The 18,722-nt window shown below is 43.8% G+C and overlaps 1 protein-coding gene across 1 annotated transcript in view; it reads left to right on the forward strand.

Moving 5' to 3' along the window:
• The window catches only part of LOC111874543 (semaphorin-1A), a gene marked incomplete at its 3' end in the record, with an annotated part of 988,862 nt that overhangs the window by 902,027 nt on the left and 68,113 nt on the right, over positions 1–18,722 (forward strand). The window contains exon 7 of the mRNA XM_023870125.2: positions 6,374–6,461. Coding sequence (XP_023725893.2) covers positions 6,374–6,461 — 88 coding nt within the window. The remainder of the gene's footprint in view (positions 1–6,373; positions 6,462–18,722) is intronic.

Below are 18,722 nucleotides of genomic sequence, written 5' to 3' on the forward strand. Positions count from 1 at the left end.
GTATTTATCACAGCACTCATAAGATACCTCGCCTAGAAACAGTGACCCTTGTGAAGTCAACCACTCTCGTACTAACCAGGACACGTTGTGCCTTGTGCAGGCACCTTATACAATAAAAATGCTGTTTGAATTCCCCACCGGTTTATGAATGCCTGAGGCATGTTGAAAACAGAAACTAGTAACTTTCTAATACTGAAATAACGGTCCACGTCATTAAATGACGATTACTTTCCCTCGTTGCCATATTAAGTGAAGTACCACCTACCTACCACTCGGCACTACAGCCCTGCGTGAACCTTGGCCTCCTCTACAACCGGTCTCCACATCCAGTGCGTGCTGCCATAGGAATGGACCCACGCATGATGACCCGAGGTTGGTTGCTAGGTTTCTGAACAAAATTCTTTTTACAGGATGAATTTGTTAGCCTCGTACCCAACCTCCAACCTGGAGGACCAGGGTCTCTCTCTTAGTCTGGACTCTACCCTTAGACGGTTCCGACATGTGACCCTACCGGTAGTTAAACTATCTCTGGCATAGCTCTCCAGGTCACAGAGTCACGCAAGCCCCACCACCACAACACGGCGGAGACTCCTTTGGGGGAATATTAGGTGGCGTATATGAGTTTGTGTGTTGGTCTAAACCACTGAAATGAACGTATACCGCCATCTCTCAAGAACGGTAGATGCTCATGACCTTTTCAACAGCAGAAACTCTTGATTACCGAGGATAAGCGCCGGGTAAACTTTACCTGACCACCTCTGTGGTCTGGTTGTCAGAGTTCCTTCCTACAGATCCAGATGTCCCGGGTTCGATTCCCGGGCTACCAAATTTTCTGAGAAGTGGTGGGTCTGGAACGGGGTCCACTCAGCCTCGTGAGGATAATTGAGGAGCTACTTCAAGGAAATTGCGGCTCCAGTCTAGAAAACCGAGATTAACGCCCGTGTGGATTCGTTCCGCTGACCACGTGACACCCTTCTATCCGCTAAATTTGGCACTAACTTCGCCGACAAGTGGCGCCCGCTCGGTTGGTATAGTTCGCGTGCGGGCTAAAACCACGGAGTTTGTTTTTTATAATCTTTTCATGTGACGATTTCATATCGAAAACAATCGACACGCAGCAATTTCGCTGTCTTCACCCGAGAGATATACATGAGATGTCTCACTTATTTGTTCGATGGCGTCTCGTGTCTTTACCTGACTTTGCATGGGGAGGCCGGAGGAATCTAATTCCGTAAATGAACCCATCTGCCAGATGGGAGGAAGCTGTAACTGTAGCCATGTGATCACTTTGTTCGGCTGGTGTGACAGTGCGGAGTGTGTCTGTAAACACACACGTGTCTTGCAGTGCTGTGCTCTACGCTTTTTATAGTGTTCATTATGGTAGCTGGACATCACTTTTCGTTCCCAATCTAGGTCACCAGCTGCTATAAAAGGGCCGTGAGAAGTACCTCATATTGTGATCATGGGACTGAATGGGGAATCACGTACTCAGCCTTTCATGTTTTCACACGTACAGGCTCCTACACGAGACACGCTCGCTTCATATCCCTCCTTTGATGGAGACATTTTTGTCGTTTAATTTCCTGGGCTTAACCGTACGGGCAGGATTCATGTCAGGTGTTTTTCACGATTTTCTTCAGATTCATTGGATAGTTCCGGTCTAGAAAACCGAAATTAACGGCCGTGGGGATCCGTTGTGCTGACCACGCGACACCCTCTATCCGCTAAAGTCGGCACTAACTTCGCCGACAAGCGGCGGTCGATCGGTCGATATAGTTCGCTTGCAGACTACAGGCCACGGAATTTGTTTTGTTTGTGTTCATTGGATAGTGCCTTGTACGGACTACATTCTGGAATCGCTACGAAGTGCAGTCCTGTTTCATGCTTGGGTTCAAGTCTTGGCCCAGTGGCCGGCTGTTCGGAGATGTTTTCGTGGCCTTCCACTGTCCCTCCAAACAAATGCCGAATAGTACCTTGTAGTTACGTCTTTTTTCCACGTTCTTTCAAACGGATCATTTACTGTTCATCGTACCATTTGACTCTGCATAAAGTATGCAGCTGCCGATAAGGTTGGTGTAGCGGTAAAGCTAGAGACTCGTATTCGGAATGTGTTGGGTTCAGATCTCGTCCGGAACACATATTCTGCTTCAGATTTTACGCGATTTTCCTCAGCCCCTGTAGGAAGATTAGATTTTTAGTACCACTTCCTTTTAAATTCTTTTCAATCCATAACTATCGAACCTTCCTGCCGTTGGACGCTGTGTACAGCGACGTAATGATAAGACCGTAAAGTAAGCTGTTGAAATGTTATCATTAAATGAACCAGTCCTACTGATTACCATCCATAAACTCTCTCATGGCCTGTACGCCTTACCGAGTTCTACATATGTGTTCGGGATGTACACCTCTGTTAAGAAGAATGCCGTCTTCTGGGATATGACGCAGTGTAGATATTGTGTAAACCGACGTTTCGGAGGAACATATCGCCTCCATCTTCAGGGTATAAAAATTCCCGAGCGGGGAACCACCGTGAAGAAATGGCTTCAGACTGCAGACTGAAAATCAGTGCGAAGTTACTTTTAATGAGCATGATGTGTTTAACTCTGATTGAAAATAAAAACAAAAATTAAACAAAAACTGTGTTTGAGTATTTGTTGTTTTCTATTCATAAAATTTTGTTCTTTGTTATGCTTCCTGGAATTAGTCTCATAAGTAATACACTTATCACAAATAGGTAAACACCGTATACAAGACTATCTGCAACGTTTGTAGATTGTATTCTAATGTAAGAAGGCAAAGTTGTCCCCATGCTTAACCAATTAAGACTTAGCCTTGAAGATCTATGGGGGAGTGGATGTATAGAGCCACGTTTTCTTAACCTGGGCACTAGATGGAGGTGAGTAGTCGGCTTCACGCCCCGGCCGCTTTATCTCCGGGGAAAGAGCCCCAGGTACCCCTTGGATAAGAGGCTGGGGGGCCCCAGAGACGGTCTGGACGACGTGGAGAACGGGAAATTCTTGACCCTACCGGGACTTGAACTACCACCCTTCGGTCAGGCAGTCGCTATACCGACTACGGCAGCTGGAAAAAATTAAAAAAATAAAGACGCAACAAAGCAAGGAAAGTGAGAATTTCAGCTGCTTATAAACGCTGCAGTGTGTCTGTGCCTGCAGATCGTACTGTATGCGGAAACATAAACTTGCTTGGAATGGTGAGATGGAAAGACATTAACTGTCCTTCAAAATTCCGTTATGTGCAGGTTTCAGTATAGTACTGTGAAGAATATTCAAAGTACACGATACATAATCCTTCTAGCGTCATATTCCAAGAATTCATTATTGCTAAGGGTTTCAGGTGTAAAGAACTCGGTCGATGGTGGAGTGCCTGCTCCAGGGTGCAACTGACGTCACTTCTATCTCGCGCAATGGCGTCATTACCGTGGTGTAATATTAACATGGCAGCATAATTATCGCACGGAGTAGGCTGTAACCGTCAGTGAGACGGGGCTGCCTGAAACATTCGCTAATTGAGTATCGCCATTGCTGAAAGTTCGCTTACGAATGCTGAAGTAACATGACTGCGCTCACACTCTTATGTAGCAGGTTATTACAGCGGTGGCCCTCTAGTCTTGTATTCGTACCAGGTTTGAATCTCGGCTAAGTTACCACCTGTCCTCAGTCAGGTTTCTCGTTATTTTTATGTCCGTGAGAATGCAGAGAGAATACCTTGAAACAGTCCATGAACTTTTCCTTCCAGATCCTTTCCCAACCATTATTCATAGGCCTAATTAGTGTCCTATTTCATGTTGCACTACTTAAGTCGTGTACTCCGGTCTAGAAGACCAAAATTAACGGCCGTGGGATCCGTTCCGCTGACCACGCGACACCCTCTATCCCCTAAAGTTGGCACTAACTTCGTCGATAAGCGGCGGTCGCTCGGTCGGTATAGTTCGCTTGCGGACTAAGACCACGGAGTTTTTTTTTAAGTCATGTACTCCATCCTTCTGTTACTTAATCTCGCTCATATCCAGATACACTTATCAGTTTCACACCCCTACATCTTCTGAATAATTGCATCGCTCTGGGCTTTCCTTCTTCGAATGAGGCTTGCCTCGCAGTTTGAAATGAATGATGTAGCGTAGTGTATGGCGACCATATCCGCCTTGGTGTGCAGTATAGGGCTTAGTACTATATATTAGGCCTGTGATTAATTGAAGGCTTGTGACAGTAGCCGTCTTGGCATGAACTGTCTTCGCTCGCTCGGACGCTGTGTTCGTGGGTTCGAATCCCACTCAGGGAATGGATGTTTCATGTGTGTGTGTGTGTGTTGTCCTGTCCATGGAGTTCTGTCGTCTGTGAAAAATGATTACGGAACTGAATAAGAGGCCTGGGCCCTGAATGGGCTGTAAGAGCCATTGAAAAAAGAACTTTAAACTGTACGGACGGTCTACCTGAAGGAATCTTCTTTCGCCACTATGTGAAGGACGTCTTGTAGTTTTGTTGCAGGAGGAGACACACAGCTTGCCTATCCATGTCACATGACATTTATCCTTTCCTCTTTCTCATTTGTATTTCTGCAAAATGACGAGGTCCTTGCTGCGGGCTGCTTCTGTTAATGAGTTTTGCCACAAACCATGTCATTAGACATCCACTGGCACTATACGCTCCGCTCTATATCCCAGATGTACACAAGGAACTTGCATCCCCTTGATATATATAGAATGTACTCAGAATTGCTGGGTTTTTGGACTTTGTCTCAGCTTCGTGATGATGATAATTGAGGAGCTATTTCAAGGAAATGGCGGCTCCGGTCTAAAAAACCGAAATTAACGGCCTTGGGGATCCGTTGCGCTGACACGCGATACTCTCTAACCGCTAAAGTTGGCACTAACTTCGCCGGCCTGCGGTGGTCGCTCGGTCGGTATAGTTCGCTTGCGGACGGAAACCACGGAGTTTGTTTTGCTTTTGTCCATCGTCAGATATTCTAAAAACTAGAGATCAGAACGTTTCGAAAACTGGACCTGTTTCTGTCCTCAGGTGAGCGTGTGAGAGACAGTTTTCATTTCATGCATCCGATCTGTACAGCGCCACATCCCAGACAAGAGAGATCTTCAGAACATCATGCGGCTGCCATGTTAGTGGTTTGGGTGCCATGCTATTTACGAACATTGATTTCTTGGTTATTAATGAAGATGTTTTAACTGTAGAAGTGGAAAGATGATCACGGGTGATGACTTAGTAGGGATTTGGAAGGGGGCTACCATAGTCTGTTTCAAGATAGTATCCCAACATTGGACTGGAGAGACCAAAGAAAACAAAGGAATATTTCAGTGAGAACAGCCGGTAGCATAGGAAATTTCAGACAATCCCCTGTGTCAACACCCTGCTCATAAAGGGATACCTTTTTTTATGCCCTGTTTACCCTTCCACCTGTTTAAGTGCACAGTGCATGATCTTGAAAAGTTAATATACAGCTGGTCACAGAATTTACCCTTTCTAAGGAACTCGAAAATTTATGACCGTGCCCACAAAAGCACATCACTGTACCCTATCCTGAGGCAGTCGCATTGCCCACCTTCACACCTTATTCCTCTATGCTCAGTTTTAATACATGAAAACTTGGTTATAGCAACATCGGTTTCTGCGACACCTTGTCTATTACGTCAAATATTCAATGGTACGAACTAATTCCTCACAAAGCAACTGTTTTTATACCCTGCTTAGTACGACATGCACAAATGCATCAACCTCGTATGNCATTGGTCTGCTATGTATAGAAAAGTGTAAATGATAAAATTCCTCATTATAACGTTAATATGTCACACAAAACACTAATAATTATGAACAGTTCTCGTAGAATCATCACATATGGAGGACTGGAGGTATAGCTCCATCATTCTTGACATCGGCACTAGTTGGAGGTGACTGGTCAGCTTCACTCCTCGGCCGCTTTACCCGCGGGGAATTGCCCTCGGTACTCTCTGTACTCGTATAGGGGGCTCGATTGGTACCAAAGCCAGTTTGGACTCTGTGGAGAACAGAAAAATCTTGCCTCTACCGGGAGTGGAACCTCGGCCATCCAGCCCATTGCTATACCGACTGAGCTATCCCAACTTCATGTAGTACCGATGTAGAGGACGATGTAGCTATACCTCCACTCCCCCACATGCCTTCATGGCATAGTGCTTAATTAATTAATTAATTAAGCACAGAGACAAATTTACCTTACCTGGTAATGTTAGGAATACCACAGCTGTCGGACTCACCCGAAACGCAAACCTAATTGGCTGTTAACTGTACCTTGCTGCACTGTAGCACCAAGTTAATTTTGTCCCAAGACTGTGATTCTCATACTAAGCAACGGTTTCTTTCAGGCTAACGGGTATGCCATGGACAACGAGAAGTCCGGACAAGCATTATGTCCATACGACCCACAACACAACAGCACAGCAGTCTTCGTCGGTAAGCTCAAAATTACCAAATTTTTATATGTTGTATGTTTATAAAAGTGATTATTCCTACTAATTGAATGTATAGGCGTTCTGTAAACCACGTTGAGTCCTCTTCAGTAACCTACTACGTTTATTTGTATTTCCCGCTGCTAATAATATATCTGTATAGACCAGTACAGTTCAATCTGTATAGAAAGGAAATCGAGCTATATCGTACAACTTCGGTGGCTCATAAGTACAAAGTAAAACCCAGTGTAGCATTTCCTGCAATAAGCGGTTGCTGCTAAATGCGGGAACGGAAAGAAAAACAAATTAAATTCTACTTAAATATCTGCTGTTTCCTGTTTATAATTTGATTTCGTCGGACAATGGCCGCTGCTGAGTTTGAAAGAGTTCCTGTTAAAGTGGGAAAAGAACTCAGCTCGATTCTCGGTAAAGTATTTGGATTACAAAAATTATTAAAGAATGAAAGAATACTGAAAGGAATAGAGGAAGGGAGAAACTAAAGAAGGAAGAAAACTGGAGGACGAGAGAGAGGATGGAAGGACGGGAGAGGAAAGAGAAGGAGTCAGAGCGGTTACCGTTTGTGCCAACTTTCTGGGTATTTGCGCCAACTATTTGTGTACTCGAGCCAACTTGCTGGGTACTTGCGCCAAATATCTGTATACTCGAGCCAACTTGAAGGGTACCTGTTGCAACTTAATGGGTACATGAACCAACTTTGAGGGTTCTAGCGCCGACTTGCTGGGTACTTGAGCAGGAAACAGTGTGGAAATAAAGAAATAGGAATTTCAAAACAAACTATTATTCGCTGTAAGAAAAGTAAACCCGAAGTAAATCGCTACTTGTCATATAGCCTTAGGGAATCCCCGACTGAACAATCCACTGTTACCTGCTGCATAACGACCCTAACGTTTTATGCTCGAGAATCATTGAAATCGAACTGTCATGTTACATTTCAGGTGTCTGGTGTCTATTACCTCTGAGGTATGTATGTCGCAGTCTGCCTATAATTGATCATAATAATTATTCCAGCATTACATGATCGAAGATTTGATTATAGGAGTAATTACTCGGTTGCGTCACGTGACGAATTGGGTTCGAATTCCTGCTCGCTTATTAACGCTGCTAATAAAACTCTGGCTAATTATGAACTCTGTACTCGTATTTGTAACAGCGATTGTGATATTCCTTATGGTTATTTGTGCAGTTTGTTGAAAAGTGTAAAACGAGACACAGAATTTTATTTGAAATAAACGAGAACGTAGCTGATTCTGAACATTCCTCTATTAAATTAATTAACACCAGTTTAGTCCTTCCTGACAAGCTTTCTGTCACCCAGCGGATCATGGAGTACCCGGAAGTTAATTACCGAGTTCCAAAAATTCTACCACTATGCCCTGAACTAGATGAATATAGTCTGCACCCTCCAACTATATGCCTTTAAAATTCATATAAAATTTGTCCTGATATTTGCACCTTGGTACCCAAGTGGCCTGTTCCATTTGGGTCGACTACAATTTTGTATACATTTTTCATTTCCGAATCTGTGACATTTTTGCCTATTTCATATTTTTTGACTTCCTCACCCTAATAATATTTGGCTGCGATTATAAATTATAAAGCCCTGAAATTATGATACAACTTACCATGCAAGTGTATCTTGTTCTCATGTTGCCTACGCGTTGCTAAAACGCCGACTTGCTTCTGCCTTACAAGACCTTCATCAGGGGCTGTACTTCATCGAAAGCAAACTTCACAGATCACATATACAGAGTGTTAAAAGAATGTTTCAGGCTCTGAGGTGGCTTAATATAAGCAAACGTCCAGAAACCAGTGCCTCCTGAGATACGGGCGATGTTCGTGCGGTCTCTGAATCACATGCGCTGTGTGGTTCCCACGCATTTCAACACAACTTCCGGCTCTGCGTCGCACAGAGGTGCGCACTCTGTCGAAAATGCCTCGTTTCACTCGAATCTTTGACAGGCAGTCTCTACTCGTTGCTGTAATAACTCTTAAGTCATTGATCGGCGCAGAATACACCAAAACTCAAGAGGATGAAGGTCACGGGATCGTGCAGGCCAGTTGACGGGCCCTCCGCGTCCTGCCCACTGCTGACCGAAAGTCTGGTTCAGGTGCTGTCTGACAATGCGGAGAAAATGAGATGGTGCCCCATCATGTGTGGACCACATGTGTTGTTGGAGAGGCACATGTTCCAAGGACACTGGAAAACCATTCAGCAGACGAAGAACTAGAAGGGCGGTACACTGCTCCTGTTAGTTCGGTCCTAAGGGTTGATCACCTAAGATGGAATGTCGACATTGCCACGGTGTGGGGTATGTCATCCACCCATACGTGGGTGTTGGGAAAGTTCACAGCACTGTCCCCTGTGAATCCCACCTCATCAGGAAACAGGTTGTTAGCTACATACTGTGTATTTGCAAAGCATTTTGCGAGAAACACCGCCCTTGCACTGTGGTCAGGAGGAGTGAGGGCTTGTGGTGTAGGTAAAGTGACTGTTTACAGAGAATTCTCCACACAAGGGGAGCACCAATAACTTCAGCAGCTGCAGTTCTTCGCACACTGGTTCCGGGATACGCGTCCACTCTTCTCAGTACCCGGCGAGAACTTGCCATATCTCAGCAGACACTGGTTTCTGGACGTGACTGGGACTTTTATACTCATTTACTCGTATGTGAGTACTATCCTTCCCCCCTTGAAGTCTGTAACCCTTTTTAGCACCCTATATAAAATCAGCGAATTGCAGTATCTCGGACATAAATCTCCCATGAAGCTAAAACTTATGTTACAGTAAAAATTAGAACATACAAAACTATAATTCTGCCTGTGGTTCTATATGGGTTTGAAACATGGTTTTTGACATTAAGGGAGGAACATAGACGGGGGGGGGATGTTTGAGAACAGGGTGCTGATGGGAATATTTGTACCGAAGAGGGATGAAAGGACAGAAGGTTGGAGTAAGCTGCATAATAAGGAGCTTCATAACTTGTACTCTTCTCCAAGTANGAAAGATGAATGCATATAGGATACTAGTGGGAAAGCCAAAAGGAAAGAGACCACTAGGAAGACTAAGACATAGGTGGGTGGATAATATTAAAATGGCTCTTAGAGAGGTGGGATGGGATGTGTGGATTTGATTGATGTGGCTCAGAATATGGACCAGTGGAGGACTCTTGTGAACACGGTAATGAACCTTCGGGTTCCATAAAATACTGGGAAGTTCTTGAGTAGTTGCACAATTGGCAGCTTCCGAAGAAGGGCTCAGCTCCATGAGTGAGTGAGTGAGTGAGTGAATGATTATAATTATGGCTTTCACATTGGTTGTACTGTTTCGTGCCTGCTGCGTGTTGTGTCATACTCGCTTTCTCTTGGTGCCGACGGTGTGAAGTTCTTCGGCTTTGTCATGGGTCTTCGTGGGTAAAGTAATGAATGAGGTACACTCCCTGATGATGGTCTTGTAAAGCCGAAGCGTGTCGGGGTGTAAGCAACACGTAGTCATCATAAGCAATAAGCAATAAACGCGATATACTTAAACATCAGTTTGTATCTTAATTTCATACAAACTGTATATCGGGAAAATTATTCCTATCAAAAAATAAAGCTGCCCCCCCCCATAAGAACATTCACAATCCTCATGTTACTTTCTGTGTCTTATATCCGACTATGCTTCCTGTATCCTGTTCTCAAATACCCCCAATCTGTCTGTTTACCTTAGTGTGTGACACAGACGTGTTAACATTGTTTGCAGTAACAGATTTCATTAAATCTTAACTGAAAGATGCAACGGAACAAGCAATCTTAGCCAGATTCGAAGGTATTCACCTGCAACGACAAAGGTCGTGATGTAACCCTGAAAAGTCGTCATAGCCGGTGGAGACTGCCTGTGGTCCATACGAAGGAGGAAGTGATGCTGAGTGCGCCTTTGCGCCACGCTACCGGCAACCTGACGAACTGGCAGCGAGCTTCATGCTGTCGGCAGTAGGTAGCAGCAGGAGTTGACGTTGGGTGCAGTGGCCTATGCACAACTCTCCTTGCCCCGCAGAGCCGTCAGGGCATTCTCCCTGGCTTCTTTAGTAGAAGCAATACGGTCGTTAACGGCAGACTATATGTAGAGTGGACCTGTATATGTCATTTCGAGATAGTGAGGACAGAAATGGCGCCGTATCATGGCCGGTGCGGCGTATTTGAAGCAGTGGTGGGCATGTATTCTTTATTCAAGGGCCGAAGAACGTCTTGAGAAAAATTCTCAAGTTCCAGATTTCCGAAAGTATTTGTTAAATATTCTCGCCAGCCCAGTGTGCTAGTGTGGAACTGCGCTGTTAGTACATAATTCGGCCGGGATGACCTAATGTGGGACACATCCTGAACCGAGTTTGGACCCTACTGCACTCCCGTTTCTCTTGCCCTGTTGTAGGTCTGGTAACGAACACGTTACAAAGTTCACATATAGACCGAGAAATTTGTATATCAGTCAAAATATGCTTATTTAGGCCTATTGTATGTACCTTTTTCAGCAGCGACTTGAAGCACAGAGCAAATGATACTTGAGATGGTTCAAGTTCGTATAGCAACAGGCGTGACCAGAGTGGTTTGAACGGCTGTTGTACTGCGATGTGGAAAGCAAATGGAAAAACTACCACATTATCACTTTTCCTGGATAGTCTCTTTCCAAAAACAGAAGATCGCATTAAGTGGAGGAACTGTTTTGGAAGAGACTGTGGACCTGTCGTCTGACAGTTTACTGATGAATGATGAAATGTCCTATTTATAAACATTGAAAAATTAACGACTACAGTGAGAGCTAGATATGCATTTTATACAGGACGCAATTTGCCCATTTTTGGTGTAAACTGCCTCAAAGTATTATGGGTACCGTTCTTAATTATATCCAGTTTTGTGGGTTTCCAACGAATGTATGTCTAGAAGATTTTGAGAGTGCGTCACTGTTTCTATACAGAACTGCAAGAAGTGTCCCGTGTGTACAACAGGATTCAGTTCCCGTAATTTGCTGTAAATACAAACTAATAACTTCATAACGGCGATGTAAAGATCTACATAACTATTAAAGATGCCGCGCCCTCAAAGATGTTTTAGACTTCACATATTTTAGGCTGTGCCATAGCTCAGGCGGTTAGTCTCTGGCTTCAAACTGCGGCGTCCCGGGTTCGAGCAGCCCGGGTCTTGTCATGTGGGATTTCTGGTTTCATCCGAGTACTTCGGTTTCCTCTCCCAATCTTCATTCCATCAATTGCTCCACAATCACCACCATCTATAATCCGGGGCTGGTGCAATAGGCCAGTAGTGGCCGCAGTACCAAATGGACTCTGTCTCACAACACTAATAATAATAAAAAATAATAGCATTTTTTAAGACTGGTATGTTGCTTCCACATTTAAATACGAAATGAGGCGTCTTTTGTATACGACGTATTGTGCGCGCGCATCTTACAGATAGGAGCATTCATAAAGGAATGAGAATCACAAGAGAAAACTAAGTAATTAGTAGTTTTGTTGCTGTTAACGAAGGTGATTGGCCAAAGAGTCCAGCAGATTGAGATAAGCTGAACTGATCTTATGCAAGATGGTTCATGTGCCCGTTCCTTTACTGACTTCGAGGGATCTCAGGTTTCTTGTTAACTAATTATGGTTAATTTGAAATATTATTGATGAGCGGCAGGTGAACGTGGGGTTTGCAGAAGGACGGTTAGTTAAATCGATTGAACATACTTGTACAGTTCCCAGGGCGTAGTATGGGAAATATATACTGCGCTAGGATTGCCAAGAAGTTTTAATGAATAGTTACTGAATTATGGGGGGTGCTCAGACACGCATGGTGTACAAATGAAGTGTATACAGCTTTACTATAACATTGCTCCTGAACCAAAAGGCACAGGAATGAAACTGAAAACAGTTGAACAGGTTACAAAATCAAGTTTATGATTCATGCCTCTTGAGTTTTCAAATCTTTCCACCCGAAGCGCTACGCACACAGTTGTTAAAATGGCGTCTCATGTAGAAAAAACTGAATGCGTGTTGTGGTTTGACGAGCCTATGGCTGTGATTGCTGTTCAGAAGAGATTTCATACGGTGTTTGGAAGGGAGTGCCAACTTTAGCGGATAGAGGGTGTCGCGTGGTCAGCGCAAGGCATCCCCACGGCCGTTAATTTCGGTTTTCTAGACCGGGGCAGCCATTTTCTTGAAATAGATCCTCAGTTATCCTCACGAGGCTGAGTGGACCCCGTTCCAGATCCACTACTTCTCAGAAAAAATCTGGTAGCGGCGGGAGTTGAACCCGGGACCTCTGGATCTGTAGCCAGGATCTCTGACCACTAGACCACAGTGACGGTCACTAACTTCACCAACAAGCGGCGTTCGCTCGGTCGGTATAGTTCGATTGCGGACTAAAACCACGGAGTTTGTTTTGTTTGGAAGGACGCCACCAACAGAGATGTCGATATACACACGTGGTATAAACTGTTTGAGCAGACTGGCTGTAACTATACAGGGTAAAGCCCCGCGAGACAACCAGTCACTGAAATTCCGTTCGGTCGCAGCGCACACAAATCAACACGGAATACAGTTAGGGAGTTAGGCATGCTATAGACAAAAGTGTACAAAATTCTGTGAAATTTAAAAGTCATATGTACCAGCCGTCCAAGATAAACAATGTGTAAGATTTGAGGTTTTCACGGCGGTGACTATGAAGAAAGCAGTCTTCTGGGGTGTGACACCGTGTAGATATTATGTTAACCGACGTTTCAGAGGAACGTATCACCTCCATCTTCAGGGTAGAAGAAAAAGAAGAAATCCGCGAGCGAACCAGCCTGAACAGGTGCTAACACCGTCCCTGTGCAACTTGTATGTGTGCATGTATGTATCTGTGTAAGGGGGGGGGGGCATAGAATCCGGCCCCCGCGCCGCGACCTTCAATGATCTATTGTGCTTCCTCTTCGGATTAACCCTTTATTAATCCCACATTTCGAATGAAATGTAGGACTCTATTTATGGGGGCGTCATAAAAGTCATTTGGTTCCATGAAGACCTGACCCAGGTGACGAAATCTTAAGTAAGCTATGGCCTCACAATCACATAGGCTGATGTGTGACTGTAGGCACCTTTCACAGCCCTGTGCAACTTCGTACATGTATTAAAATTCACACTTCAGAAGCCTTCTATTGTTCGAACACTACATGTTTTGGCTCAACTTGTACACCTGATGATGGTAGTCTGGTGCCGAAACATGTAGTGTTCGGATAATAGGAAGAAACTAATGTGCGAATGTAGTACATCGGCGAAGCGACACAAGGACCCTGGCGAGTGTAGGTGCTAATTTCGGTATATTTCGTATAGGTCTACAGTTGTCGCAAAATTGGACTGAGATGGGCTCCATTGTAAGAGCTGCTCAGCTCTTAGTTACTTTCTACCGAAGTAGATCCCTTTACTTCCCTCTTAGCTGCTATCTGGAGTATAATGAATGTGTGTTGTACAATTCTAGGTTCACTCGAGCGTGTCTGCTGCTACATTAAATTCATTCGCTTGCTTTGCATAAAATGTAGGAGGCGTCCCAGTTTATTCAGTACATTTTGCGAATTCAATTCAATTATTTATTTATATATTTACTCTCTTACTCAACAGCTCCAAGGCCAGATATAAAGTAAGCACGAGCAAAAAAGTAAAAGAAAAGAAAACAGAAGGAAACAAAGCAAACACATAGGCACAGTCACTCACTTACTCATGGAACTGAGCCCTTCTTGAGAAGCCGACAATTGTGCAGCTACTCAAGAATTTCCCAGCATTTTGTGGAACCCAAAGGTTGATTACCGTGTTCACACGAGCCTTTCACTGGTCCCTATCCTGAGCCAGATCAATCCAATCCATACCATCCTATCCCTCTAAGATCCATTTTAATATTGTACACCCACCTACGTCTTGGTCTTCCTAGTGGTCTCTTCCCATCTGACTTTCCCACCGATATCCTATGCGCATTCACCTTCTCCCCCATCCATGTTACATGCCATGCCTGTCTCGTCATCCTTGATCGTTCTAATTACACTTGGAGAAGAGTACAAGTTATGAAGCTCCTCTTTATGCGGTTTTCTCCAACCTCCTGTCATTTCATCCCTCTTCCGTCCAAATATTCTCAACACCCTGTTCTCAAACACCCTTAGTCTGTGTTCCTCCCTTAATGTCAGAGACCAAGTTTTACACCCATACAGAACCACAGGCAAAATTATAGTTTTGTATAATCTTATTTTTATGTTTTTAAACGGCAGACGAGAAGACAAAAGCTTCTGCACTGAACGGTAGCAAGCATTACCCGAGTTCAGTCTCCTCTTGATTTCCTCCTCAATCAGGTTTTCGTAACGTCTACACACGCACACACAAACAAGGGACTTGTGTCATTTCCTCAATAATGAAAGATTCAGTAAGTGCAGTCTCGCCGCAATCTCTCACGGCCGCACGGTCTAACGCTGGGATCGTGGGTTCGTATCCCACTCCAGGCATTGATGTCTCTGCGGTTATTCGGTGTTTGTTTTGTTCTGTGTGTAGGTAGAGGCCTTACAACGGGCTAATCCTCCGTCCAAGGAGCCATACCGACTGTGTATAGGATCAAGAAACTGAAAAGGCGGCCAAGGCCCAAGAAAGGACTGTAGAGCCATAATAGTTCAATTCAATTCCTTATTATTTATGTGCCGAGTCAACAGCCGCAAGGCCAGTTAGAGACAGAGCACAGTATAGATTCAAGTAATTACATTATGGACAATTACAACATAAAGTCAAAGACAAATTACAGGCAAGCACTGGAGGAAGAACCCATTAATGCAGACAAGTAAACCAACAATAATAATAATAATAATAATAATAATAATAATAATAATAATAATAAGAATATTAATAATAATAAAGTAGAAAATATTTTATCTCCGAGCTTAATTAATTAAACACCTCGTCATGAAGGTGAATAGCAAAATGGAGAAATAGTTCCAGTATTAACCTTGGTGCTTGATGATAGTGAGTTGTCAGCCTCACCCCCCTGCCACTTTCCCACCGGGGCAAGAGCCTCGGTCACCATTGGATAGAAGACTGGGTCTGGACGTTATTGAAGATAAATATCTCTCACCCATACTGGGAATCGAACTCCGATTCTTCGGCCGTCCAGCCCTTTGGCTAGTCGCAATACTGAGTTATGCCACCCTTGGAATTTCCTGCATATTGAGGTGCCGTCAGTTGGAGTGACGAGGGGCAGACCAGAACCGACAAAAACGCTGTCCCGAGTCGTGACGAGGGATTGCTGAGTTTAGTGGCTGCGTCAGGCCCTCCCGCGGTTTCCTTCGTGGATGGGTAGACGTGTGATGACTCCTGCCCACAGTCGGCGGGGCTATGCAAAGGTCTCTCGGCGAGCGGGCGGTCACGGCCTGGTATCACTGACGGTCGATACGGCGGTTGGCAGTGTGGGATGAAGCTAGCAGAAAAAACCACAAGGTGACTTACTGGACTGTCTCTCAGCTCCTCTCTGTGGGAGTGGACGTCATCGCGTGCCGGCTGTATGCATCGCATTGCCCTAGGGATGCTGCAGCTATTAAATTATCTCAAATTCACAACGAATGAAAATAATGAAAAATTCTCTTTCACGCCGTGTAGTCTGTTGAAAGTCATCCGNTTTTGTTCAACCGAAATTAGGGCATTACAATGGTCGCTGCCTATTTCACTGCTAAACAGCAACGTTATATTTCTCTCAGTGGCATTTTGACTTATTGTAAGACAGTCGGTGGTTGAGTGATTTGGCCTTCAGATAAAAATAAACACTGAGAAAATTTGCATTGCTAGGGAACGGCTCGGTAAACACACGCGATACGCGCACGCAACAGTAGGACGAATGTTATAGCTCGTTGCTAGGCAGCAGTCAGCGCGCCAATGGACTGGCGAGATAGCAATCACGTGACTTGTGTTTCTGTGTGGTTCGTGCGAAACCTACGAGTATGTAACGAGGATCTGTTGTAGCTTTGGTTGCTGTGGAGTGCATATGAGAGAATTGGACTGGAGAGTTGAAGTCAGCTTCGGGAATTTCGTAGTTGAAGAAGAATTAGAAGTCGGCCTGTGAAGACTCAACGTGTGACTTCAAGACTTTATGTGGGCTGTAGTGCATTGATATTGGGAGTGTGATTTAGTGAGACTTTTATAGTTCATGTGTAAAATCCGTTGACAGGAAACGGATAGTGGAAAACATTGTCAAGGCTTAGCCATTGTCCAAGCAGATATAGAAGAATATTATTATTCTATTATATGTTATACTTACAGTAATCTTGAAATTGTTATAATATTTGTAGTTGCGACTAGTGAATGTCCAATAAATCGATTCGCCAATCCAAACCCTCGTCTTTAATCACCAATACACGTGACAGTATCATACAGTTGCCATTTACAAGTATTTTAATAAAATTCCACATGTGCCCTTTTGGATTGAGGGATGTAAGATGACCGCCCGCGTTTCCTTTCTCCTGAGCCTATTATAATGGGAAGCATTAGTCTCAAATTGCCCGAAAATTTCGTTTTTTCCACAACTTCGAGAAGGGAAGTTGAAGATTAAAGACAAAATTCTGTACCTCCTGCTTGTAGCAACTTTGAATTTGTTTAATATTTCCAGCTTTTTAGATTCCAGAATTTAACGTCCATTGATTTTCGTTTTTGTGGGCGCATAAAGCTTGTAAAGTTCAATTTATGGAGCCATTAGCCATGTTGACAGTGCCGAAACTATAAGAAACGTGATTACACCAGCTATTGAAACCATGATATGTTGCACTGTATCTAGGCAGAGACACGTGTGCCCTGTCCTCTGCCGCATTACAAGGGGTGCCCACGTGGCACCTCACTGTCGGAAATACTAAATTTGTGTCGTAATTGTCATCTTTGATTCATTTAGTTGTGTGTCATGGTTACGAACTTAGAACACTTTGAAACAATGAACATATTTTGCAGACACTGTATTATTTCGCTTTGCTGCGTCAGCAATGCAACTAGTCAACTTGCGCGCTTAATCAGCAATCCCTACCAAATGAAATTCAATTTACATCTACGGGGAGAGTGATTTATCCATTCTGATTATTTGTGCGTTCATGACAATGCACTATAGGCGTCTTCATAAGAAATGTCACTCCACAGATCAAATTATTATGTGAAAAGCATTCTGTAATTGAATGAATACTTGAAGAATACCGTCTTCTGCGATGTGGCGCCGTGTAGATATTGTGTTAACCGCCGTTTCGGAGGAACTTATCACCTCATCTCCAGGGTAGAAAAATCCGCGAGCGATGAACCAGCGTGAGCACGCACCAGTACCGGTAGGGTATGGCGACAGTAGAAATTAAAGGGGGACGCACANTTTTTCTACCCTGAAAATGGAGACGATACCTTCCTCCGAAACGTCGGTTTATACAATATCTACACATCCCAGAAGACGGCGTTCTTCATAGTCATAGCCGCGAAAACCTCAGATCTTACATAAAATTGCTTTGTTTATGCAGTGTGCGGAATCAATTACAGGTATAGGCATCTTTCCTAACATTTCCTTAAATTGCGGTGAACTTCCGATAAGTCGCGTTTAATGTCAATTATGTCACAGCCTAAATATGCAGGAATCATACCGGCCATTAGTGTAACAAACCTCTAAACGCTACTTTTCCTTCTAATTAATTCCATTCCAAGTTGTATTTGTATTTCCTCTGATTCAGAAGAATGACTGTCTGCCCTATAACATTCCCCTATTAAAATTGTTAGTTTACCGCTGATTTCAACGGGTTCTTTTGTAGTTTATGTACGAAACGGAAAGGTAACAAAGGACTTTAATCGTTCATTTGTTTGGCGCGTAGCAACTTGTAGAATGAGATGAGCTGGGAGGGATATACTTGTATTTTCTTCTCGTTAGTTGTTTCTTAGAGTCGATCGCTAGCTGCAGTACGACAAGGACGTCTTGTAAGTGCACCGCTACTGAGACACATACTGCCAGTGAAATACGACGTACGCCTCAGGGCTATCAACAAACAGCAAGTACTTAATCTACGTAATATACTTATACATTTAATATAAATATTTATTATAATCCGCCTTAATAAACAAACAACAAATCGAAATAGAAATAAAGGCTAAAATAATAGAGTGCGGCCCAAGGCCAAGCTCCAAATCACATGTACAACACACAGTCAAATACGGACTCGTATGCAGAGCAAAACCCATCAACATCATACATGCATATA

The sequence above is a fragment of the Cryptotermes secundus genome, unplaced genomic scaffold (assembly GCF_002891405.2).
Source record: "Cryptotermes secundus unplaced genomic scaffold, Csec_1.0 scaffold831, whole genome shotgun sequence".
In the NCBI taxonomy this organism is placed as follows: Eukaryota; Metazoa; Arthropoda; class Insecta; order Blattodea; family Kalotermitidae; genus Cryptotermes; species Cryptotermes secundus.